The following is a 27,197-nucleotide window of genomic DNA, read 5'->3' on the forward strand; positions in this document are numbered from 1 at the left end:
ATAATTTCAAAATCTACTCACTCTGTTAATGCATTTTATTCCCTTATATTAATAGGAATTTTGGCCAAAGAAAGCCTAGAATAATCTGACAAAATGCACGTTTTAATGAAATGTTTGCAGATTCAGAAGCGTGATAATAAAACTCAAAATTCATCTACTTCCAACATGGTTTAATAGTTGAGTATTGCAATATATGAGCTACCTACTTTATGCTACCTAAATGACGATGAACTATGTACAAAAAGGCTATTTTTACTTCAATAAATACGGCTAAAATCATAAAGATTATCCCTCGATTTCCTCGACTCGTTTGCAGCAACTCCTGCTTTCAAAATTCAGGCAAACGAGGACGGAACTGAGGGCTCAATTGCTCAGACATACAGAAGAAGAAGAAACGACACAAATGCCGCTTTAAGGCATTTTCTAATTCTCCGTGTATGTAAGAAGTTTCGAGCTAAACTAAAAAACTATAACTCGAATCACACACTATTAAAAGTCTCATTTTTCAAGTTCACTTAAAGCTTGCACGATGGTTCATGTAGCCGCTAAACTGAGAGGGCGTCAGCACCTTCTCTATGGTAATTTTGCGCATTTTAGTACACATGGCTAGTAAGGCTCCGCCGAGCAGACACACAGCTCCACATCCCAAAGCTAGGAGAGCTGCGAACCATCCCGTTTTCAGACAAATGTTATTCGGATCCCCAGTAGAAATTTTATTTGCTGTAATGGCATTGAAAGGTTTTCTATTAATGATGTATTTCACATGTGGACAAATTTACTCTTATAAGAAACATTAGCCTCCTGATCGTTCTCCCCTTCCTGCAGCACTGTTAAAGTGTGAAAGAGGTTCACGTTTTCTGATAATGATGCTGCCGCTTTTACAGGCAAAGTGCTGCTACTGTCGTTGTCGCCCTCAATGATAGACCTCTTCCTCACGTTTTTAACGTTCCTCCAATGGCATGGTTGGGTCTAGAAGATTCCAGTGAATTTCCGGTTTTTCGGGATATGAATAGAAACCTACCGGACATCTGCCATGGCACATCCGAACGTCGCACTCGATATACAGAGCTGGAGAGCCCGTGAATCTAAAAGTTTTCATGTAGGCAAACACTTGGGTTTCAAATACCCCGGATTCGGACCAGGAGCCTCGGAATCGGGAGATGAGTTTGTCGTCCACAGGGCAGCTGCAAATGAAGAAGCAGGTTACATGGCGGGGAGTTGAGTTAATTATCAATTTACCCATATTCGTCTATTAATTGGATTTTCCTGCCGCCTCCGTTGTGGGCGTAGCAGTCGTTTACTACTATGTCGAATCCGTCTGAAAATTGATAATTTTTCTGTATTATTATGTTCGTTTTATAGGTTGATATTCTCGATTATTAGGGAGGTGTGGTAAGTCGAATAAATACACTATGAATTGTAATAAAGGCTCAATCACTACATGGATTGTGCTTAGCTGCAGCCTCAAGGGCAGGCGTCAGTATTCGTACTTTCATTATTCCCAAATTTCCTTTGTAAGCAACGAGCAATTACACATTACTACTGAAACATCCTCAAAATGAGGAAAGATCTTGATCCGGACGCAAACGGGTGGATTTTCCACTCTTAAACGGAAGTATTTTGTTCTGCGATAATTCGGCCATTATTGTACGACCCTAAAAATCCATTAAAATTTCGGATAGAAGTTGCTTCGTGCGTTACACATAATTTATCTCTTCCCGGCAGGAGCGGACAAACAACAGGACAGATCGGTTCGATGCACGGGGGTCCATGACCTGCTTCTATTAGCAGTAGAAAAAATAATGAAAACGAATGAAGCTTTTGGTGGACAAAACGCGAAATGCAGTAAGTCAATAATTTTAATAATTAAAATTGAAATGTCTTCAAGAATTATTCTTTCTGAGCTTAAAAAGTGGAAATTGTCTTTGAGGAACTGAATTAAAATGATCATTGAGTAAATTGAAAACTATGAAGCAATACACGGGTCGGGATGCGAATTGAGCTCGTTAATACACAAAGTCAGTGGTGTATTAAAATTAAATAGTTAATACACCTGTTTATAAATCATCAACATTTCTACAACAAAAGAGATATTAATCTTTACTTATAAAAAATTATTTTCGATGTGATCGTTAGGAGACGCAAGAACAAATAACAGCCTCAATTCCCAATCTACGATGGCACCAACTCGTGACACTTCCACAAAGATTCAACACCTATCAGCTCGATTGATTACTGATCGGTTAGTATTGCCCGATAGATCGAAGCCCTTTTTTTACTTTACCAAGACTGTACCAAAATCATACCCATGGAAACATCGAAATAAAAATAGAGTATTTGTCCATTTCGATGTTTCCATGGGAATTATCTTCCTGATAAAGTTGCCAGTGCATTGGTTTAATGGCCCTTAAGGAAGAAACAATTGTTTTCTCCCATTGTACTCATTAGCCACCAGAAACGCAATAATTTGCTCCTCTACATATGTTTCCCAGTACATTATTATTGCAAAAAAAACAATGGAATGATGCTGAAACTCCGTTACAAATTTACATCCACTTGCGTTGCGATACGCAGGATGCAGATCACAGTCCGGAGGTCGACCATCTGCAGCAATAAAATGCCAATAATAACGAAAATATTACCTGTATCAAATATGTGTCCAATTATCTTGTCTAATGCCAGGAGTAAATGGTATTAACCGCAATGATGAATCGATTTAAGTGGCATTACCGATAGTTTAATCATCGGTAAGGTAACTAAACTTACCATATTTGCTTCTCATGTAAATGATCAAAGTTAGAGGATCTCCCACTCTTACTGGACCCGTCACTCTGTTTCCAGTCGTTCCATACCCATATCTGATGTCCATGTAGCATTCTGGGGGGGTCAGAGTGAAGACAACGGGACTCCCTGTAGGAACGCTGCAGAGAAACACCGCAATGAGCGTTTAATTGATACATCATAAATCAAACTTACTCCACATTTATAAATGGAAATGTCACAGTTTTCCAAAAGTCGTAACCGTACTCGCAAGTCACTTTAAAGTGCTCATCGTACTCCTCTTCTATCAAAGGGTTGTATTGGACGGTGACCGTGTTCCACATAAAGTTTTTCTGCGTTTAAAATTCCACAATTTCGAACAAAACTGAGCAAAAAGGCTAACTTACAGTTGGCGATTTTCTATTGTCCTCATTATGCGTATTTTTGCCGAGAGTTCCGCATCTGTTCAGCTGGATGTAGAATTCATAATAATCGCGCCCACTTCCGTTGATATACATGCAGTCCGGGTCGTATGCGTAACCTGAAACGGGCATTTATGCATGTTATTACGCGGGAATGTTAAATTATTTATCTTGATATGTAGTTGATGTAAAGAAAACGCGCAAGTTGACCAAAAAGATGAATAGTTTCCTGACAGAATGGTGAATGCAGGGGAAGTGAGGAAAACGTAAAAGAAGTTCACCAAAACTAATTTGCGTAAACTCAGTGATTTTTTTTGATGTCATATAACATATTCTAGTGTATTCCTGACAGAATGGTGAATACATATTTTGTTATAATGAAAACATCAATCAAATCCGAACATCATCGCCCTTGGCTAAATCACGAAAACTGCATTTACTTGACTCATTTCCGCAGATTTTCTGTTAAGTAAACTTGAGCAAAAAGAGCGCTTTTCTTCTAAATTTGCCGTTATAAAGTTCACGTAATCTAGTGTGTTAAACCGCCTTTTTGGCCTTAAAACGTCACTTTGCAAAGTTGTGTTATTACCTGAAGTAAAGTTAGACAAGCGTGCGATACTCGTAATTGTTAGGAACCTATAACGTTCTACACTCGTTACGCTCAAACAGCAAACTTTCGGTGGGACAACTATATTGCTTAACATGATTCCGATTATGGGAAAAGAATATAAATAAAATATCAATAGGGACCATCTGCTCCATAACGATAAATAATGATGCTTAAACATGCCTGATGGTTAAACAACAATGGTTCGTTGAAAAAAAGCTCGTTTAGAGGCACAAAGGGCACGCCATTGCTGCCGGTATGTAGCCTAATCATGGGAAGTACCCGGTGTAACAATGGAAATGGGATTGTTAGCGCTAGGAAAAAATGCCAAAGTGACACAGTTATTTTTCAGATAAGGCCTCATGAGAATTCGGATTATTCCGCTGAACGGTACCCTGAGGAATTTCCTTTTATTGTTTTTACACTAAGGCCAGGGCCTTGTTTTTTGGGGCAAGAAAAATTAAGCACAATTACTATGAGCACTCTATTCACCATTGTAACAAGAAATTGTTTTGGGCAAATTGTAAATAGGATGTTTAGCTAGGCAATTAACTGGTTTCCTAAAGTTGGTGTTTGTCTTAATACTAAATTATTACCTGCAGAGTAAACCAATCCTGCAAAGGTGCCATTAAAACCCACTCGAATTTTCATGTAATCATCCTGACACTCAGCTTCGATATCTGCAAGAAAACTCAGTAAGAGATATTGCTAAACTCTTTAAACATAATAAACTAACTACGAAGAACAGCGTTCCATTCAAAATGACAATAACTTATTAATAAACAGCAGACAGACATGTGAGTTAAATTAACTGGGTGCGATTGATTTTGATCGTTTTGTCATTAGAGTTGTTAAATTGTTCGCAAGGTGTTAGCACGGTGTATAGCTATTGCCCCATAATTAGATATTAGAAACCATTTTCCACTCTTTGTTAAAATAGTAATAAGCAATTCATCAATGATTAATAATTCCAATTTCCCAACGTATTTCATTAATTATTCTAATAAAATTCGCGCCTTATTGATTTCAAGTTTCAATATCGGAAATAACAATTGCCTCACATATCTCGTATTTTTCCTCGCCGCAGTGTCAGTATCGGCGACAGTAAAATCATCGCCTCCGAACGAAAGATAATTAACGATGGTTTAATGCGACGTAACAAGGCGCTTCCTCTTCATTGTTACGTAACTAAATGGCAACGAAAGCAAAGCGAAGAATGACCGCATCATCACGAAGATCAGGGGGTCAGATAAGCGCGTAATATACTGACCCACTTTCGGCCGCTCTCTCGGCACATTCATGATTATAATTATTAATTGCCAAGTTACGTTATGTCGTCCCTTTTTACTAACAAATTAATAATGCAGGTATTTGTTGGGTATGGCATTTTTCAACTGTATGAAATCCGGGAAAATTATATGATGGTATAGATCGCAGCGGGAATGCATAAGAACGGTACAGCAAAACAAAAGTAATCAGTCGGTTCGAGTTAATTCAGGTTAGTTCGAAATTGCGCGATCTTAACTGATCTAGGGGATGAGTTTTACACCACTCTAAATGAAGGGGGAAAAGTTGCAATGTACTGTAAACTGCACATGTCCGCCTGTCCCAGCATTAAATCATATTTAACCCACTTTCATGGCAGCAGCATTCCTATTCAAATAACGTGCACAATGGACACTGTTCGCAAAGCCACAACAAATGCTGCCTAAACTGTTCATCAGGCTCATTAATTAAATCCTGTTAGATTCCGATCGGCTTTTTAACCGTAGAAAAACGCGGAAACTGTTACGATTTCTGTGGAAATAAATATGTTGATATACCGTGACAACATTATTATTTGACCTGGATCTGACTACGTTATCTCACGGGAATTATAACAATCACGGCAAGAAAAGACTTTACTGATGGGTTTGGCCGAAAACCACTAAACCGTGCCAAAACTCTATTTATTTGATAACTGGGATTATTCCTAAATGACCGATGCAAAAGCACGGAAATCGGGTTTGTAGGTTGGTTATCGCTCGCAGATAACGTATAAGTAAACACAATCTGCATTGCTTTTATTTCACCGGTTCTGTTAGTTTTAGAAAGTAATAATTTGAATATCAGCTCAAATGTATATCAGGTTATCAGGTATATCCGAGCGCACCTATGTACCTCCTCATAAGCACCCTGGGAAAATCACCCCAAGGCTTATTGCTGATTGGTCAATAATTAACGTGCAGCTTCTGCAGCTTAGAAAAATTCAAGCGTACACTCGGATCTTCTTATTTACTTACGTTGCACTCTAGTATTATTAAACCGCACTCTGCGATACTCTCTGTCCCATGTATCCAGGGGACTAGGCCAATCTGAGTCTTCGTCCTCTAAAGGGGGCAGAGTTCTAGTCCTAAGGGAGGGGAGTGGCGCGTAATTAGGATTCTCCCCTATGAACACCACCTGTAATTTAAAGATGATATCTTTAAGGTCATTGGTTTTATATAGGTTTTCCGCACATCCTGTCAATCAATCGAAATGAGATGGGTATCTTTCGAGGTCAAGGCCATAATCATCAGTGATTAAAAGCAGAATGTATATGCTAATGTTGGTACGTCAATAATAAATAATGATGATTTTGTATAGAAATCGAAACCACCATGAATTTATGCACTAAATGTGGCCGACCTTCGTCGAGAGATTCTTATTGTATTCCTCCTGCCATTGTTGAGATGATTGACAATTATTATGTAAATTAGGTTTCCGTGTCGTATATAAAAGCGAGATGCGTTCAACTTATTCTTAAAACTAGGTATGTATTGCGATGGGTAATTTGTATTTAATGGGAGCAAGATGGGTTTTTTCTGTTTATTTGGGGTTTTTGCTTTTAAAACCATGACCTGCTCGAAATGAGAATCTTAATGGTTGATTGGCATGGATATGATGTATTAGTCACTAAATATACCCATATCTTTTTACTTAAATACGTTCATAATATGGCCAACTGGAAATAAACTACAACGACCTGAAAAAAAAAATTAGACATTCACCATTTTGTCAATATGCATCCTGAAAAACGGTGAAATATGTTGGTATGATTGAATATGAATTTCGTTTGGCAGAAAAATATTGAACCGCATTTTCAACGAATTAAAATCGCTATTTTATGTTCGGGAAAGTCACTTAAAATTATGTGTATAAAATCATATGTTTAAGAAAAATAATTTGTCATAAAGTCACACGAAGTAGACAAAGCTGGTCGTAAAGTTGCATTTACTTCGGATTTCGAAGGGACTACTTTTAGTCATCAAATTCCTTCAAACTTAAAATAACAAAATTTAACTAAAGCTAAAGTCGATGTTTGGTGCTTAGTGAAAAAGAATTTGAGGTAAGAAAAACAGCTCTGGAGTTGGAGTTAAGATATTTTTATGGACAGCGTATCTTTGAACTTGGTGTCGCCCCTATTAGAAGGGTGTAAGTTGAAGAACATCACCTAATCTATAAAGAACAAATTCCCAAATTCGCTACTATGTCGAAGGCTGTTTTGGTCGTCATGTTAACCTAAAATTCACTACAACAGTAGCATCAGCAACTATGTAAAAAATGAATTTGAAGAGTGATTTGCCTATTTAAATGTATTTGATTCGTCATAGTTACAACTTGAAATGCGTGTGACTTTGTGACGTTGTGTGAGGCAATCACCAGGACAATTTCATCGATTTCTTCGGCGCTATAATGGAAAACGCATTATTTAACCAAATACTCATTATCCCGTCAGTGTCCGGCCTTTCAGTCAGCTTATTGTAATGTTTTGGAATCTTAATGATAAACCGAGGGGATTTACAGTTGTGCCCGTCTAACAACAGAGTGCAGGCCTGATTGTTACAATTATTTCTCGAAACCGCTTGTTAACTTTAGATTAGCTTATTCTACCTCAGAAATTGCGAACAGTACTTTTAATGAAGAACGGCCTTTATTAGCCATTCAAACATCCTAATTGTGTTACCGTAGAGGAGAAGTTCTTGGCGTTTTCGCCCCCGATGATGCCCGGTTGAGATATATCACTTTACCGGTAACCTTATTAGAAACTTTGTTATTAAACTTCGCCTTAATCGAGATATTTTTAATTAATTTCCGTAGATTATCGTTAAATAATTCAATCGGCGACAAGAAGCGGATGTAATTAATGTAGTACCATCGATGCGTCCCGGTGCAAGAGCGCCCGGTGGTCCTTCACGCCGTCAATCGACCTTGTTACTGTATAAGGTGAAATTGACTGTTATTACATAATTAAAACTTACAAATATGTACACCCGAGCAAACATTTTTCGGAGGCTCAATTCAAATATTAACGGAGATACAGCTCTCCAAATTTCTCTAAAAAATTTCGCTGGTTTTCCCACATTTCTCCTGACCTATAAAACTCATTTTGCATTTTCTTTTGTTGGATTGCCGGCATCTTCAGTCCTCACCTGCATCCCTAAAGCAAATGCGTAGAGGAAACTCCCCTCGTTTAAGTGACACAGATCGAAAAGTGATTTTTGAAAAATTACTCATAAAATTTTGGAGAAAATTCGGGCTTGTGTAATTCATGAACGCGCTCCTGATTATTTTGAATATTTGGAAAAATTAACAATTAAATCTGGTTAAAGCCAGAGGTGCAGTACTGCCCTTGATTTCGCAATAAAAAAAGGGAAATTGATTGACAAAGGAACTGTCCGCCGCTGAACTTTTGGATGACACAACTGATTCTTTTGAATATATTAAAAATTGCCCTTTTTTGATTTGGTTAAAAGCAGAAGCGTACTAGCCTAGCTTCCATGTTAATCAGCTACAACAGAAAAGTGATTATCCAAATAAATGAATAATACGTGATTGGAACGGAATGCGCCCTACGCTACTGAGCTTTTTCATGCCATTCTTCCTAATCCATCTGAATAATGGAAGAATTAACGATATGATCTGATAAAAACCAGGGGCATGTAATTAAAGTGATAGTCGAAGGGTAAAATTGGCTTTTATTGCATATTATTTGCACTTACGGAATCGGGTTCGCTGGCGTCTTGACTCAAGGCTTCTCTGGTATGGTTTCCCTGAGCCCCCTCAACGTCAGTCGAGTTATGGGGTTCTATTTCTATAACATTATTGGTACTGCTGCTACTGCTACTGACACTATATTCTACTGAGGTTCTTTGTGAGGTGTTTTCGCATTGAAGAGGCTGGAAAACAGGAATATTACATAGACGTGTTACCGCTGTAAATAAATTGTATATTGCGTTATTTACCTCAAACTTCGTCAAAAGAAGACATATTACCAGCATAAACAAGTTCCGTTTCCTGAAACAAATAGAAACAATGTTATGCAATATCGTCATTAATGAATAATTAGTGGAGGCTTTGGGATTGGTTGGGCGTAGTTCATAAATCGAGAGGTAACACTGACCGATCCATATTCATATGGACATTCTACTCGTGCTCAATTTACTCTCGTTGATTGGTCTATGAATATGCATGATGATGTATTATTTCGCACAGGGAAGCCGGAAAATTTGAAAATCAATAAAATGTATTAATTAGTAATAAGGCTCATTGTAACGTCACTATAAGCTTTTTGGTGAGAATATAACAATCCCCGAATGATCAGTGCATATTTCTAGTCTAAATAGTGGGCGCTCTTAAGAAGAATAATAATATGCTTTTGGTATGAGGTCAGTGGTGTTCGCATAATTTAATGTGACTACAATAGAAGGATTCTTATAAACTTTTAGTATATTAGGTAATGTTCGAAATGTGCTTTTTCCTTAATTGCTACGCCCGTGCTTTATTAGTGGAAGTTTCAATTTGATGTTGTGCAGGGACAAGAAGGAACTAACTTTAGACCAGTGGCGTACGCGAAGCATTTATATGTTAAATTTTTCAAGATATGTGTCAACGTTAAGATACCTCCATCCTAACTACTATTTATTTTTTTATATATTTTTTATTGCAAAAATGGTGTTAACATGGAACAGACTCCCGACAGAATGTCATGTGGATCAGCATCAGATCGGCCGGCGCATCTTTGTGCGTCTTTTAACTAAGAAAAACACACATTTTCATGGCTCAATCTCGATAAAGAAGAATTGAAAATTTCTTAACTCAGGGTATCTTCTGTATTTGCTTTACACACTCCTTCTGATGAAGACAGAGCGAGAGGCGGGAAATTAATATGCAGGTGTTATGCGATTAATAACACACTGAGGCTCTGTTATTCGAACGAAGTAGTTTATTCAGGAATTAGTTTTCCGCCTTCGTCATCCCTCATTGTTAACGGCAAAATAAGTTGCTTTTATTTGAGGACTAAATTACAATAAAATTTCTATGTATCAAAAGAAATTTCCCAATTTGTTTGACCTTTAATTCTCAGTTTTTTTTTGTAACTTCTCAATTCTGCGGTCTCATCAGTTCTGCCTGGACGCACAACTGAATATTTTGTTTCTGCCGTTTTTACTTCAATTAATTTGTTGCTCCAGCAGGTTTTCGGCATTCTAAAAAAGATCAGGTTTTCGGCTCAGTTTCCCGGACTAAACCGTCATGTTAGTTCTCCTCGTTTAAAAACCCGTTAGAATAATCGGCAAATTTAGTTCTTCTCCTCCTGACCTCTGACACGAAATTACCATCGCATTTCAAGGGCTTCTCCAATGATCTTCATCTCTAGATTTCTTCAGACTGATGTAGATTTTAAATGCCTAATGCCCATTACGTTTTTTAGCCTACGCTGATGGTAAACTTGAACCAGTGTAAGAACGTTGGTAGTTCGATGGTGCTCGAAACGAATGCCATTTAGATCAATATTGACCATGTATAATAATCTCTAGATACTTTTCGAGACGCGTTCTCCTTCTGTCCTTAAGTATTTTGCTAATAGACTTTGCATAAAGGTCTGCTGGTACTAAGGTACTTAGGGCCGTTTTTTACCTCGAACTGCGCGATTGTTGCCATCTGCCACTTTCGGTTGGGCTATGCTGTCATTTTTACGCGAATACGGATCCAGCATTACAATAAAAACAACTGCAGGTTGCCATGTTGCCAAACATAATTGTCTAATGAAGTCACGCTTTGCTGCTATATTTGCAGTTTGTTATTAGACTGCGGTAGTGCCAAACGCGCTTTTTTTTGGCAATTATAGGGGCCCAAACGAACGGTTCCTCTACTTTTCTCCTGGACTCTAGAGGTTCGTTATGAGCCTATTCAATTAAAATCTCATAACGAGTCTTCTTTTAACTTCTTGGAGCGGTAAACCGGATTTTTTTTTAGTTATTGTTATGAGGGGTTTGACACTTATTATACTTCGTACACTGTTAGGAGCAACACACTTCTGTGTTTTCTGAGCCGAATATGCGGGCTGCTGTAACATGAAACCTCTAGCAACAGGAACTCAACATAAAACAAGCAAATAATATTAATCAGAACACTTTCAAATACTCCCGTTAGAAGCCAATAAAATTACCATAAACTCTTGATAGAAATTTCCCTTCGGTGCAGAAAAGAGAAGGGCGAATATGTAAATAATATTCACGCACGGTGGCAAGAAAATGATTTGTCGTCCAATAATTTAAACCTCCTACTTTATTACACGAGCTTTTAATAATAACATTCATTATCAGAGGGCATCTCGTTCTATGCGGTTAGCACGCGCATTTAAGAAGTGTTGAAAACGGATGCTGATGCCGCCGCACACTCGTTTTGTATACCTCATGTTATCGTCGTCGATAATCTTCGTGTAATTTTCTTCTTGTTTTTCCCACTTTTTGTTTGTTTGCTCGTTTCAAGCGAATGTAGTTTACTAGGTGAACCCATTCGGTCGATCCGACAGTGGATGGCGATTTGAAGAGAGAGGGAGAGAGAGCAAGCGATAATTGGATCAGAAGAAGAGTTTTTGTTGCTCTACTCTGGTTAATGAGATTTTGATTGGGTGTTATATTATGTTATCGTCATGATCAGGTAAACTGCAAAAAAACAAAAGTAAGGTCTGATTTTAAAGTACCTACGTAGTTTCAGCAAGTTAAAAAAACAATTGAAGACTAATTTCATGCGCCGACATCATTGCTATCTTTGACAAGTTCATTACAAGAAGATGACTGACACCTTAAGAAACAATTGATTGACCATAAGATCAAGATTAATTTGACGTCACTCTATTACTATTTTTGAGCGTTGGCAACGTCGTCATCTTTGAGAGCTTAATCATAGCACAACATCTCAATGAAAAATTACTAATTCAAAATGCTGGAAACAAAGGGATATATGTGACTAGTTTTAAGAATTCATAACTTCGCTTTCTGTCTTTTTCGTCTCCTTTGAATAATACAAAATGTGTTCACCATTTTGTTAAAATTTCTGGAAATTATCCGTAGTAAATTGCGCTAAGCGGAATTTTTTTAATTGGAAAAAAACATTTTCGAAACATTCAATTTTGTATTGTTACCGAGATCCACAATGTGTGAGCCTCGAACTTTAGTTCATCTGTACTTTTGCAATTTCAGAGTAGAAGGCTTAATTTGATTGGAGAAAAAGCAACAAATTTAATCTCCAGAATTAAATAAATTAACAACATAAATTGCATTTATCATTTTATCTACAGTTACAAAATTATGTTTGGAGTTGTGGAAGTTCTTGACCTGAGAATTTAGCATTTGGTAACATCGAATGTCTCACCGTTTGCATTAGAGTTGGTCTTCGAATTTTGGACCATTTATGAAATTTGCAACATCAAAGCAAATGGCATAGGCAAGTCCTTAATTTGACGATTCTAAGCGAGAGAATAACCACTAAATTTAATAACACAGAAATTAAGGAAATCAACCCAATTTATTAAATTTGACATGTTGCTAATGTCAATAACAATATTTACGAAAATTTTGGATATTTTCTAATTGAAAATGTAACACTCGAACAATAAAATCGAATCTCCTGCTAATTGCGAAATTTACACTAGATATAGAGTACAAACCTCGAATATCGGAACATGCGTAATCTTAGCAATTTCATAATAAATATCACTAGAAACGTCTTAGTCTGATACGTCTTGACAAAATAAAAACAATAAAGTTCAATAGCATTAAAATTGAGGAAATTAAAAATAGGTGTTCACCATTTCGTCAACATTTCTAGAAAAAAAAATTAATTAAAATGGGGTAAAGTTGTGCCAGTGATGCGCGAATGTGAACACTTTTTATGGTTATTACGTACCTTAGGGCAGATATCGCATCCATCCTAAAAGGAAAATCGACCCACCAACATGCAAAGTTCCGAAACGAGTTCAGGGCGTCACGAAACACGGCACAAAATAACCCACGCTACCGCAAAAGAACCACGCCAATCATCTCCAGAAAAAAAGTCAAATCTCCGAGTTATGTGTTACGATTAACCAAAATGATCTTTACTGCTGTCCTTACTCTGTCGAGTTTATCACAATGTTTACGGTTTCGACAAAGTAATTTGTTTGAAAGAACGGTTTTTGCCGCGCGAACGAATTAAGTGAATCAGAGAGCGCGAAGAGTGTTTGCAGGAAGAAAACGTGCTTCTTCTTCCACGTCTTCTTCGGGTCGTAATGGCGCTTCTCAGGTCTCAGCCCGATAGATATTCTCTCCCCCACCTTAACCACGTCTTCGATTTTTTTGCCAGAGCTCAGATTAGATCATGAGGTCCAATGGGGTTCGGTCAAGTCTTCGGACGAGGGACAAGGTAAGATTCCCTGGGTATATCGTAAGGTCGCGTCCTTCATTGGTCTGTAATAGTGCTTTATGGTGTCTATTATAATTTTCTAACAAAGAGGATAATCAGTGTAAAGAAGACCGAAGACCCTTTTCTATCCAACTACAAAGTTCAATAGATTCAGAAAATAATACATACATACTTGTATTTTTCTATTTCATCTAAGTTTCAATACCATGGCAACGTCACCTTTGTCACACTGACCGTCACTTTTGCAAATGCTGATTGTCATTTGTGTCCGCGATCATGATTTTTAAAGTGACAATAGAAAAGCGCAACGCTGCCAATATGTGGGAATATTTAAGGAGGAGTAATTGCTGATAAAATTTGTATTTTTTGATCGTCAGGATATGTCTGTATATCTGGAAAAGTAACTCAAAAAACTCCGCCATTTCATAGATATGTAAAGATAGTAAAAATGCTGATGTCGATTCTTTGGGAGCTTTAAAATGATACGTCACAAGCCTTATATTGCGCTTATTCATTTTCGAAAAAAGTCGCACGTGCACAATCGTTTTTTCAATTATTTTCATTAGCCAATTACACACCAAAACATACAATAGATCAATTTCAAGTTTAAGTAGCTTTATTTCGTCGTTTGTGAAGCAGGTAAAAGTGGGTAAGATGGGCTTTAAGAATGACGGAGAGCTTTATTTTCTCACTTACCAGTTGTGCCAAAATGCCATCCGTGCGTCATCTTGCACTAAATAAACTAATTTTATTATTTATAAAGATCGAAAAACGGCAAGCTAGACTATAACCGCCGCCATTCTGTATTATTTAGGAAAATGCTGACCTCATATTTTAGGATTTTAGACTGTTCGTTGGGAGCTATAAAACAAAGCATCATAAGTCCTATTTTTCCCGCTTATCAACGTTTAAAATAATTGCATTCATTCGTCTTCTTACAATTTTTCCTTTATCATTTATTCAACATGCGTAACATTTCCCCAATAACATCCGCCATCTTATTATATTAATTACACCGTTTAAACACCACCATTTTATGTCATTTAAACTTCAAAATGTCACGAATATGCCATTTTGACATAATGCTGGTTCGAATGTCTTCTCTTCCCAAAAAAGTGCATGACGAATATACCAAATCTGTAGCCTAATATACCCATTAACCATGACATGGGTGCATTCTGTCATTTTAGTTCGACCATAATGGGGATTTAATATTTTCCAGGGACAAGCATAAAAATAACGCGGTATTGCGGTATTGCCACTAACAATTTTGAACAAATCAATTTTATCAAATCTGAAATTGTTTAACCGCAATTAGGTTTTTGTCAAAGATTTAAATTTTGTTCTTTGAATCTAATGGCGGGCAGACACTGAAAACGGGTAAAAAATGTGATTGTAAAGGAAAGTTCTAAGATTATAATTCAGTGATAACAGAACTACGATAATGACTCGACTGAAAAAGTCAAAAATACATTAAAACATTGGGTTTAAAGGCGCGCAAAGGGCGTTATATAAAACCTCGATAAAAAAAGGCAACACTGTTTCCTGCCGCTTTTGTTTGGCTATATTTTGGTGCAAACAAATGACGAAAACAGCGATGTCAGTTCTGATTAATGTCCCTAGATAGAAGATTGCCCGACTGAAGGATCCCTGAGACGCCACAATTGTAAATGCCTTTTAAACGAATTTGCTGAAGGTTCTCTCTCTCGGACTGACGAGGATGTGGAAGAAACGCCTCTGTCCTTTTTTCAGATATTGTCATTCAATCCTTCAAGTGACAAAGATAAATGAAAATCGCACCAAGGTGCCACATTTTCTCATGCATAACTTAAATAACGAAACAAATAACTTTATAAACCGTTGATTGATGGACGTAAACAACATTAAACTCGGGCACGTGGAAACATTCCGCGCGTCGAGTTAAAAACCACGCCAACCCTGAAAATATCTCGGAAACAGGTGCAGTATTTTAAGAGTTTTATGGGCTGTATAATGGCGTGTATCGTTCTGATGATGAAACGGCGGATACCGCACTGAAGATGGACGATAAAAGAGGAGCCAAAAGTGTGTTAAGGTTCGCGGTGGCGAAAGAGGAAGTATTATTACTTCTTCCATCCACATCCAAACGAGCGTGATGTGTGTGTTTTTGCCGGCCACCGTGAAATCATTGGGGTTTTGAAATAATACGGTTTAATTAAAGAAAATTGCTTTATTTTCATTCACCAGTAGTTGGTGGTTTGCGCTGTTGGCGGTGGGTGATGCGACTTTTTCGCAATTTTACACCCGCATAAAATCTAAAAAGTCATTAACAATTCTTATTGTAGAACTGAAAAAAACTAAACAATTCAGATAATACAAGTGAAACATATTGGTTCATTTACTTGGTCGAAAGTTGGGTTCAGAATTCCAGAATATACAGGGTGTCCGTTTCTGGAGCTCGACTATGCCAATCTCGGTAACCATGAAAGATATGAGGGCGGTTAAATCGGGGCAAAGTTGTGTCATTTGAAATTCAAAAATATGCTGTTTTAAAATTTGAAGAATTCCTGTCACTTCGGGAGATATTTGAAAAAAACTCAAATTAGAAAAAAACGTTTTCATTTTTCCCTCAGCTTAGTTAATGAGCTAATTCAAAATGATTGACACCTCATTATTGTAAAGTGTTCTCTTCTGCAACGTGGTGATGTCATATTTATGTTTCGAGTTTTAGATTTTCTACCGCCGTCATCCACTTTGTTTTTTCTTATGGATGCCATCTTGGATTTTGACATTTTTGAACTTACCTTTTTTTTAATTCAGTTTACAGCTTAGGGAAACATAAAAAATCCCGTTACTGCAAAAAATGCCTTGGAAATAAAAAAATAAGACACAAATATACAGGGTGTTTCTTAATGGATGGTAAAAAATGAAATGGACGAATCAAGAGCTTACTTTAAAATAAAAATTTCATAGAAAGGTATGTCCTAAATTGCTTCCATTTTGATTTACAGGGTCTTAAAATTTAATTTTTTTCGATTTCCATGAATTTCTCTGTTATATATTTGTAAAGACAATTAACTCAAAATTGGTAATAAGAATCATTTTAACATTACGAACAGACTTTTATCGTGGTCGTTTTCAATATTTTGCATAAGAACATTTTTTATGACATTTTTAGATTTTACTCATTAACTTTATTTAATCCTTTATATCTTTTAACTTTCTTGTCTCTTCAATTTTTTAAGTTAGGAACAATAGTTTAACAGTTTTTAGTTTAAGAGATATTTGCAACAATATCTAACCATATTCGCCTCGACTGACTTAAGGATATGTGAAAATAACAAGCTAGTTAATGCTGCAATTGGGCATAGTAAACTGTGGAACATGGAAAACAAGGAAAAACCGTCAAATTAACATTTCAAATAAAACGAATGCACATTTTACAGCTTCCTATACGTAATAGGTGCATTCACTACCTTGTCATTTTATCGTTGTATTATATTTATCCTTAGGTCAATCGGGGCAAACATGATTAGATATTTTTGCAAATATCTCTTAAACTATTGTTCTTAATTAAAAAAAAAAACTGAAGAGGCAAAAAAGTTAACAAAAGACAAAAGGGTATGAATGAAGTTAATGAATAAAATCTACAAATGTCATAAAAAGAGTTTTGATATAAAATATTGGGAACGACCACGAAGAAAATAATTTCCTGTAGAGAATTTTAAATAATTGTTGTTTCAGTTTGTTCGTACTGCTAAAAGAATTGTTACCATCAATTTTGAGTTAATTGTCTTTACAAATAACAGAGAAATGAATAAAAATTGGAAAAAAAATGTAACTTCAACACCCTGTAAATCAAAATGAAAGCAATTTAGGGTATGTCTTTATATGAAGTTTTTATCTTAAAATAAGCTCATCATTTACCCAGTTCATTTTTTACCATCTATTAAAACGCCCTGTATAAAGAAAATTAAAATAAGTGTTCGAAATGTTCAAGCACAGCTCTATGCGTCTTCTTGAATTTTGCATTGATCTTAAAACGTCCTTTCTTATTTTGATGCTTAACGTTGTGATGATTTACTTTCGCCGATCATTAATATCGCTGGATTATAAATGAGGTAATTCATAGTTCCTCATAAACAATAATTTAATGCGGACAAATCTGGTGAACGTGCCGGCCAACGTATGTCCCATTGTTTAAAATGACCTGACGTAATTGCGAAAAATGTCTTTATTGAACAAAGGTATCAATATTATTTTCAAGGCAATTTTTACAAAAACAGGATTTTTTTACATTTGCACCAAAGTCTACGACTGAATTTTAACATGTGTCACATCATCATAATTAGAAAAAAAAACTGAATTCAAAAATGTGAAAATAGAAGATGGCGTCTATAAGAAAAAGCACAGTTGAAGATATTTTCCGAAAATCGAAATGTCGGATTTCAAATATGGCATTGTCACGTTGTACAAGAGGAAAACTTGTAATAATGAAGTATCAATCACTTTGAATGTCCTCGCTAGATAACCTGACGAAAAAATAAAAACATTTTTCCAAAATTTTAGTTTCTTTCGAATACCTTTGAACGTTATCGTTTCATGTCAATGTTTCACATTTTCAAACATTATATTCTTTAATTAAAAATTACACAACTCTGCCCCTATTTAACTGACCTCGTACATTTATGGTTACCAAAGTTCTCATGGTTGAGAGTCAGAAAAGGACACCCTGTACAGGGTACGATATGTCAGTTGAAGCCGATAATCTACAGTATGACAGTTCTTTTCGGGCCACGCCTTCTTCTATTGGTCGGAAAATATACAGAGTGAGTTTTTTAGATGTTTAGTAAAGGGATATCGAAAACTACCAAAGTTACAAAGTCGGTTAAATAGGAAAAAAATTGCTGTTTAAGGATCCTATTTGAAATCATTCTTTATTTTATGACGCTGTTCATAGTTATTTGTATGACATCTGTGTGACAAAAACTGCGATTTTTTAAATGGGAAACATAGTACCTTATAGCTTCTGTAAAAAAGTAATTTTCTAAACTTTAAAATTATACCAATATGGCCGTATAACCAATTTTCAAAATAGCGAACCCATGGTCGTTTTTTTTTTAATTTAATACCAGAATTGAACATAGGTAATGGTTCATGGAAGATAGTATGGAAACAATTCCTCTTTCTGCAGAAGTCTAAAAATTGATGATGAGATTCACTAATAAAACAAGCAGTTTGTTAGTATCATCAGGACTAGTTATCAATATGGCAAAGATTAGTAAAAATATCCGTGCGCCATTTTATTATTTTTATGGTTACGAATTAATGGTGTTCAGAAATACTCGATAAAGCACCGAAAAACCTCATTGAAAATACAGTGAAAGTCGAATATAACGACGGCGAGGGGACCAAGTGAAATGGGTCGTTATGTCCGGTCGTCGTTACATCAAGACTCGTTTTTTTATGATTAAAGAAACATGAAAAAAACACAAAAATGTATTTAAAAAATTAAAAATCATAACAGATAAATAATTAAAAGCAACTAATTTAATAATATAACATCTAACTGATCTATATTTACGTATGTACGGTAAAAACACGTTATGTACTCAAATATGCTGCTTTTTGCAACGTAAGTTAAAATAAATCAATGAAACATTTTTTTCTATGGAACTGATTTTATTCAGAAACCTTTTTTTGTTGGAATAACTGTATGGCACAAAAGAGTTCAGGGTTCTTACAGCTGGTAGGGCTTCTACAATTGATGATGGCTTAAAATCTTCACCGCCCTCAGAGTCTTCATCACTTTCATCATGAATTTCTTGAATGGTGAGCACTTGCTTGGCAATTTGCTCGCCAGATAAAGCACCGTTTGTTTCCAAGTGAAGGTCAACATTTACAAAATCAGTCTATAATTCATCTGACAATGTAAGGTTTTCTTTTATCATGGCAAGAGCCACATCATCTTCTTTTTCAAAATCATTAACCTTTTTTGCTAGTTGTAAACCTGCATGTCTAAAACAATTAGTGATTGTTTGGGGTAATACCTCGTTCCATGCTTCAGAAATCATTGATATTGCATCTAGAAGATTAATACCGCGCTTTTTGTTTTGCTGATTGTTTTCAATAATATTCATTAGCTGGAGCTTTCTAAAATCAACTTTCATTAATCTTATGATCCGCTGGCCAACTGGCTGCAGAACTAATATGATATTTTGTGGGAGGTATTGAGCGTTAATATTCTCTAAATTTGCCATTTTTGGGTGCGCTGGACAATTGTCTATCAAGAGCAATTTTTTTTCCTTTTTTCTTCAATTCAGTATTCCAGCCTTACACAATTTTTATAAACAAGTCTGACATCATTCAACCTTTTTTTAATAAAAATATAGGACACAGGTAATGACTTAATATCCTTGAAATAGCGAGGGTTTTTTGACTTTCAAATAACAATGAACTTATTTTTTTCTGATCTTCTTATATTGGTAGCAACACAAAGAGTAACTCTTTTCTTGTACATTTTTCCACTTGTGCACTTCTCTCCTTCGAATTTCAATGTTTTGTTCGAAGGGGCATTGTAGAAAAGATTTGTTTTTGGCGCGTTAAAATCTCGTTCTGGTAATTTTTTCAAATTTCTGACCAGACAATTTTAAACTAGCCGCCTGTCACTACAACTGGTACCCTGGCAGCTTCACCACTGATTTTAAGTTAATACTGCAAAGAACAACCCACCTAAAAAAATGTATCACTTTCATTTTGATCCCAACTTTGACAAAAAAACTATGTAGGGTCAATTTTTTTATACAGTGTGTTCTTTAGAAACTTACCAATCCAATAAGTTCAGAACGAAAAGGGATACTGAAGTGCGGTTTGTGGGGATCTCATAAGGGGGAACATTTTTGACAGCAGCAGTGTTAACTTTACGCACACCTCTTCACCCTCAGCCATCCCAAGTTCAGAATCTTAAATGGCACCCTACTTCGATATGTACCTCATATTAAAGGGCACTTAAAATGCATTATTTCGAGGTAAATGATTCTAAAATTGATAAAGTTCTCTTCAAGAAATTTGTGAATAACTAATTGCGACTTTCTAATTGAATTTTTTAATTTCAAACTCAATGCCTTTTCGACAAAAACAGGAAATGTGCTAAAAAAATGCAAACTTAAAAATTAACGTATTAAATGTTCAAGTACTCCCCCATTATTTTCTAAATAAAGATACAATTTTCTTTCGACCTATTCTCGGACTTATCGCTTCTCTTGGAATTTTTCGACGTTCTGCAGTTATTCAATTTTTTAAATCATTAATATCCCGAGAAACCGTTTTGTAAACTACAGATTTAAGGTATATCTAAAGAAAAAAAATTAAGTGGCGTTAAATCAGGACATCTTGCCGGCCGTTCTGTTGCACCTGTCTTGCCAATCCATCATCTCATTAGGCCACTGTTGCACTGATCTTACATAATGGGGTAGTGATCCGTTTTGCTGAAAGTCTATTAGATTTTCTTCCAATACAGAACGGTCATTTTCGTCAATTTGGTTTTCCAATTCTTCAGTAGTAACAGAATCGATAGTATCTTCTAATAAATCAAAATACATTTACCCATTAAGATTTTCATTACAAACTAACGGTCTAATAATACTATCTCTCAAAATGTTTGCCGAAACGTTTATTTTTTGGTATCACTGAATATGACCTTTCCTAAATATTATAGGTGAGGATTTTCATGGTTCCAGTAACAGCAGTTATGTTTATTTACTAAATCATTTAGAAAAAATGTACGTTAATTCAAAAAACTGGTATTCTTAATGAAATTTAGATTATTATCAACCAAATCGGTCATTATCTTATAGTATTTTATTCTACGGTCAGGGTCATCTTCAGCAAGTTTTGTAAAATTTGCAACTTGGAGGGATACAGTTTACGATTTTTTTTATTTTACGAACAAATCTAATAAAATTCAGGTTTCAGTGGACACTTTCCTCAGTGATGTAGTTGACTCAGCTGTAAATTGTTCTAGCACCTCGACCTGAGCAACTTCATCTAACACTCTGTGACTACTTCGTTTTACGTTCACTACAGATCCAGTTAGTTTAAATTTCTCCAATAGCTGATTAACATAACGTGTGAAACATATTTGTCAGGACGTCTCGTATTGAATACCTCGGCAGGTCGCCTAAGAGATTCATGATTCGCACTATAGATGAATACGATTTTGACTCTTTTTTTCTGTGGAATAAAACCATTTTTAATAAATTAACACTTTGATAATATTGGTAAATTATTTATCAGTCACTAAACCGTAATTTCCAAATTCAACTGTATTCTGTTAAAGAATTGTTTTTTTTTATTTATCGAAAACAACTTTATGAATTTTAGAATTATTTACATCAAAATAACGCATTTTAAATGCCCTTTAATATGAGGTACATATCAAAGTAGGGTGCAATTTACGATTCTGAAGTTGTGGTGGCTGAGGGTGAAAGGGTATGTCAATGGTGCTGCTGTCAAAAATGTTCCCTCTCACAAACTTTGAGATTTTTTCACACACTATTTTAGTATCTCTTTTCGTTCTGATCTTATTGGGATGGTAAATTTTTAAATGAACACACTGTATAAATTTCTATGCTATCGATTTTTGGTTGTTGTTTATTATAAATTATAAACATCCTATAAAGACACTAAAAATGATTAACAGCAGTAAAATATGAAAGTGTACGAATTTCACTTTTACTAACTACACACTTGAGAACATTTTTTGTAAATTTTTTCATACATTCTTATGCTTGAGTTTGAAAATCAAGATTTACTTCGGGTTAGTGCAAATCCTGAGCTTTTTCATGTTCACATTGTCTTGCAAGTTAATATTCAAAATTATGGTAAGAGCAGGGATTCCCTTAGCCATTTTGAATTTCGTAGTTAAACTAAGAAAGGGAAAAAACCTTTCAATGAAATAGTGCCCACCATCAGTTTGCTCCGCGGCACTTTTTAAATAATAATTAGAAATTGTGAAAATCGAAGTAATGTATTTAATAAAGCGAAATCGGGGCGCTCAAGGAAATCAAATGAAAGAGATGTTCGGATGCTTTTAAAAAAAGTTAGTTTAAAATCCAAAAAGTGGTCCAAAACTCAGGACACAAAAATGAAAGTACTATCAGGAAAGCGGTGCATAGTGAAATGGTGAGAAAAACATTACGTTCACGTGGCTATCATGGAAGAACACCTCGAAAAAAACCGTTAATATTTATGAGAAATAAGCAAAAAAGACTTGAGTTTGCCCAGGAACATATGAGAACTTTGACTCCTAGAAAACGGTTTTAGTTACCAATGAGTGCGAGTTCAAGATGTGATGAAAAGGAAAAAATATGGAGAAAAGTTGCCCTAAAGCTCGAATCTCATAACTTAGTATCTATCGTTAAACATGGAGGAGGTAGCGTTGTGGTTAGAGGTTCAATATGAGCAGCCGGGGAAGGAAAATTGGTGTTTATTGAATCCATAATGAACAATAGAAAATGTTTGGAAGTATTTCAAGAAAATCTGACACCATCAATTAGAGAGCTACAGCTTGGCCATCGTTGAACTTTCCAATAAGACAACGTCGACGATACGAACGTTGAATATTGTTCGTGAATCCATTCTATACGGGATATTCCAAAAACTCCAGAATCATTTTTGTTCAGTAACGTAATGTTAACTCGTTGATGCCAAAAGACTTCGCTTTTAATGAATTTTTATTAAAGATAACGCAAAAAAAAGAATATTGAAGGTTCAAAATGACGATTCACAACGTGGTTACATAAATTTGTTCTTTGAATCATTGAATCGCCCTTCCCTTGGAAGATGTGCGAATCTTGTTGCACGAAAAGACAGACTGCCATCACTCTTCCCAACAGTTCCTATTTGGTGGATACAGGAGTTTCATACACCAACCACCGGATGTAACCCTTGAGGAAAAAATGAAAGGGGCTTAAATCGGGATTTCGCGCAGGCCACTCTTCTAATCTATCGGCCATAAAAATGTTGGATGATCCTGCATAGTACAAGCAAAATGTTCACGTGCGCCGTCATGTTGGAACTATATTCTATCCCGAATACCCATAGGAACGTGTCTATTGTCCAATACCTCAGGAAGTACGCTTTCCAGATAATTTAGAGAAATGCTATCAGTTTTACAATTCAAACGCAAAAAGTTGTTGCCAAAGAAACGATTGTTGCTGCGATTACGATTGAAATTAATTTTCAACAACATCGAGTTTAGGAGCGTAATCGATAAACTTGTATCAGGAAACCAAAAAAGCGTTTATTTTGTTTGTTTTTATTCTATTTACTTAAATTGAATATCAAAATTTTTTGAAGAAAAATGATTCTGGAGCCAAAACGACACATTTTTAGCTAGGGGTTTCCATGCAAACATTGTTCTCTGCAATGTCTCCTATAACCTCTTTAAGTTTGGCACCTTTTTAGAACACTTTATACAACGTACCTAAACAGTTCTATTTGTCCTCCTCGGTTATCTGACTTGAATCCTGTTGAACATCTATGAGATCACTAGGAAAGAAGAATTAGGAAAATTCGTGTTACCAATAAAGGATAGTTGAAAAACCCATTACAAACTTCTTGGGCAGAAACATCACCACTAGTAACCAAAAATTTAGTATTACTGGTATCAAGACGCCTTCAAGCAGTGCTTGATGCAAAAAAGGAGCCTTAGGAAATATTAATTATTTAAGTCTAAGCTAAATATTGTAAATGAATATTGTATACAGGAAGTTTTCTAAGTACAGTCCGTTACTTCAAGACACAATTTTTTACGGTATTTAAAGAAAAAAGTTCCTGTAAATATGTGGTCGCAAACGCCCAGATACAGGGTGTTGAAAATTGAAAAATATATATTATTATTTGAAATAAATTTGGAACCGTCAGTACAGGGTTCTTAAAATTTTGCAGTTATTGAACGTTGGCAAAGAGCTGTATTTTTAGTATGAAGTCAATTTTTATCTGCCTCCATTGACATAGTTAGATGTGAATCAGTCGATTTTTTCGCCATAAATGTAGAACGCCAATGGATTTTTTAAACATTTTTATTACCTCCGAGATCTCCTAACATTTTACACCAAAAAAGGTCTCGTAAATTTTTTGCATAATACTAATCCACTTTTAGAAAAATGACATGCTTTGATGTTGCGCTGAAACGGATTATTTCTATGATTGTTGCTTGTAGTTGCTGGCCATTTTTCTAAGAATAGGTTAGTATTAGGTAAAAAAATCAAGAAACCTTTTTTGTTTTAAAACGTTAAGAAAGTTCGAAAATAATAAAAATGTTAAAAAAATCTATTGCCGTTTTGTATTTTATGATGAAAACGTCGACTGACTCACGTGCAAAATTGACTTTAAACTAAAAATATACGTTTTTACCAACGTATGATAACTACAACATTTTAAGAATCTAGCATTGGCTGTTCCAAATTTATTTCAAATTGATTTTTTTTTTAATTTCAACACCCTGTATCTCGGAGTCTAAGCGTTTCCGGCCACACGTATATATAGGAGCTTTTCTTCTTTAAACACCACAAGAAATAATATTCTAAAGTTGCGGATCGTACTTGGGAAACACCCTGTATATGCAAATGTGCATGTAACATGTTTGCAGATGTTTGTGATGTCAGAATAAAGGTATTTACACTAATAATAATAATAATAATCAATTTTCATCCTTTTACACAGCGCAAATCATCTAGCGGTACCTAGAGCAGTACCTTTAATTAGCGGATCAAATTTCACGAAGACCGGAGTTGTGCGGTTCATGGGCATATCGTCAAACGGTCCTGATCTAATTTCGTGATTGCACCACTGCATGCGACAAATCACCTTTATTACTTACCAGGTACTTGTGAACTTTAGCAGCTCCCATATGCGGCAGATTCTCAACTGAGTCACTCGAAATAGCTTTGAATCAGGTTAAGGAAATAATTTCCATTGTCCGTTATGTAAAATGTCGTTAACTGCGACCAGTGCCTTGAACTTGCCCTATTCCACCTTTACTAAACGAATTCGCACAGTTCACGGTGTGGATAATTCGACGGATTCCCATGCTAAATTCGATTTTTTCACCTCCGCGTCGTTAATTTTCCTTTATTGTTTTTGTCAACCGGCGGTGATTAAAATCTCGGTTCTTGCGGCCCCTGGCGAAGCCCCATTAAATGCAAATTCGAGGGATTAACACCCATACAGCGAAAATTGATTTTCGAACTGAAGCAGTTGCACGTTCAAAGAGCAATTTTCTCAATGAGAGCGAAGTTAATGATGGCTGCGTGCGTTAATTAATATTCAAAACGTCGGTGAAATATGATCGAGGATTTTAAGTGGATTTCAGTGACGTGCCTCAGAATGAAAATCCAGTGAAAGTACGTACGGAACAAAATGGCTGACCATTTGAAAAGTGTCAGAGTGCTTGACAGATGGGAGCCGCCATTTTCTACGCACTTATGGTGCGCGGTTCCTGAATCCTCAGTGAATTCACAATTATGATCGTGGACGGCGGAAGTTTGGTGACTCCACAAAGAACGTTTGGGCTTTCCTACGAGATCCGTCGGTAATCGGTCTGTTTCGAAGAGCGGAAATCACATATTTTTTTAAATTTCGGTTTTAGAAATCCCTAAATCGCCACGGCCTTTAGTATGTGCCGAAATTAGGACCCAGAAGTAGGCACGTGAAGTGTATGCACGGTATGATCATTTTATCCTGATAACATTTCATTTTGCAATCACTTTTTTGTTTTTAAAGATATCGATATGCGACAAAGGCTGTTCTTTGGGACTTCTTCACAAGTTTTTTGTAAATTTAAAATGAAGTCCCGTAACTGTCAACTTTTGACATTTACTGACGAAAGTTGCATTTTTTAAAATGAAACATCCTGTGTGTTTTTTTTTCATTTTCGTAGTCTAGGTAAAATTCTAAATATATTTTATGTATCGCTTAATATGTCTATCTCTTACCATTAGCTTAGTAGGCTAATTTAAAAATTGAAAATAGCTTTCGTATTGTACGGGTAGCCTCTAATTTAAATGGTCTATTTATGTGTAAAGCAAAAATGCGAATTTTCAATACAAAATAATCAAAGGCTGCTTTGGATTAAACTCAAACCTAAACAAAAGATGGTACGAACAATTGTCAAACAAAAAATATATATAATAATAAATACTTCTAGTTCTAGTTTTAATTGTTCTGAGGTTTATGTATCTTTTACACTGGTGTTTCGTCAATTTTTAATACAAGAAACAAGAGGTATTATTCATATTTTTTTAATGAATAATAAAAGTGCAGCTGCAGCTCGTCTAAATTATATTATATTAGTCAGCTTCCGCGCCAAGTTCCTTCCAAACAAATTTTTAATAGAGTTTATAAGAAGTTTGTCGAAACTGGGTCTCCCAAACGTGCCAAGAAAGTCTCTAATAATTTCTCAGTTTTAAATGAAGCTAATGAAATAAATCAATTTGGGTACTTCGAAGCCCATCCAGCTAGTTCCACAAGGATGGTAATTTAAGAAGTGCGAATTAGTTACAGTTCTGTGTACAAAGTCATAAAAAAAATATAGAACTTTCAAATATCAGTAAATGCAAAAATTCACTGAAGATCGACACCGTCGAAGACATGATTTGTGTGTTTTTAAATCGGTACAATGAAAACAATGATTTCTAGATGAACATATTCTGGACAAACGA

General features: G+C 35.6%; 3 protein-coding genes across 4 annotated transcripts in view; all 3 read right to left on the reverse strand.

The window, feature by feature from the left end:
* Nucleotides 1-18,593, reverse strand: part of LOC136408056 (tubulin beta-4B chain-like) — a 39,579-nt gene extending 20,986 nt beyond the window's left edge. Inside the window, exon 1 of the mRNA XM_066388816.1 lies at nucleotides 18,586-18,593. The gene's annotated coding sequence lies outside the window, so the exon portion shown is untranslated. The remainder of the gene's footprint in view (nucleotides 1-18,585) is intronic.
* The window catches only part of LOC136408051 (cytochrome P450 4d2-like), a 147,611-nt gene that overhangs the window by 101,784 nt on the left and 18,630 nt on the right, over nucleotides 1-27,197 (reverse strand). The window lies entirely within an intron of this gene.
* On the reverse strand, nucleotides 154-25,665 carry LOC136408049 (cuticlin-3). Of its 2 annotated transcripts, none has more exons than XM_066388803.1 (12): nucleotides 25,358-25,665; nucleotides 9,054-9,105; nucleotides 8,811-8,987; nucleotides 6,072-6,231; nucleotides 4,386-4,469; nucleotides 3,168-3,301; nucleotides 2,977-3,113; nucleotides 2,767-2,921; nucleotides 1,240-1,318; nucleotides 1,022-1,184; nucleotides 780-969; nucleotides 154-720 (listed from the first exon to the last, which is right to left on the reverse strand). In XM_066388803.1, the coding sequence occupies exons 2-12, from the start codon at nucleotides 9,087-9,089 to the stop codon at nucleotides 512-514; spliced, it is 1,524 nt and encodes a 507-aa protein (XP_066244900.1). In that variant the 5' UTR covers nucleotides 9,090-9,105; nucleotides 25,358-25,665; the 3' UTR covers nucleotides 154-511. The 2 variants fall into 2 exon arrangements, with proteins under 2 accessions (XP_066244900.1, XP_066244899.1); XM_066388802.1 differs by lacking the exon at nucleotides 25,358-25,665 and adding an exon at nucleotides 13,000-13,349.

Source organism: Euwallacea similis, chromosome 4, assembly GCF_039881205.1.
Source record: "Euwallacea similis isolate ESF13 chromosome 4, ESF131.1, whole genome shotgun sequence".
In the NCBI taxonomy this organism is placed as follows: domain Eukaryota; kingdom Metazoa; phylum Arthropoda; class Insecta; order Coleoptera; family Curculionidae; genus Euwallacea; species Euwallacea similis.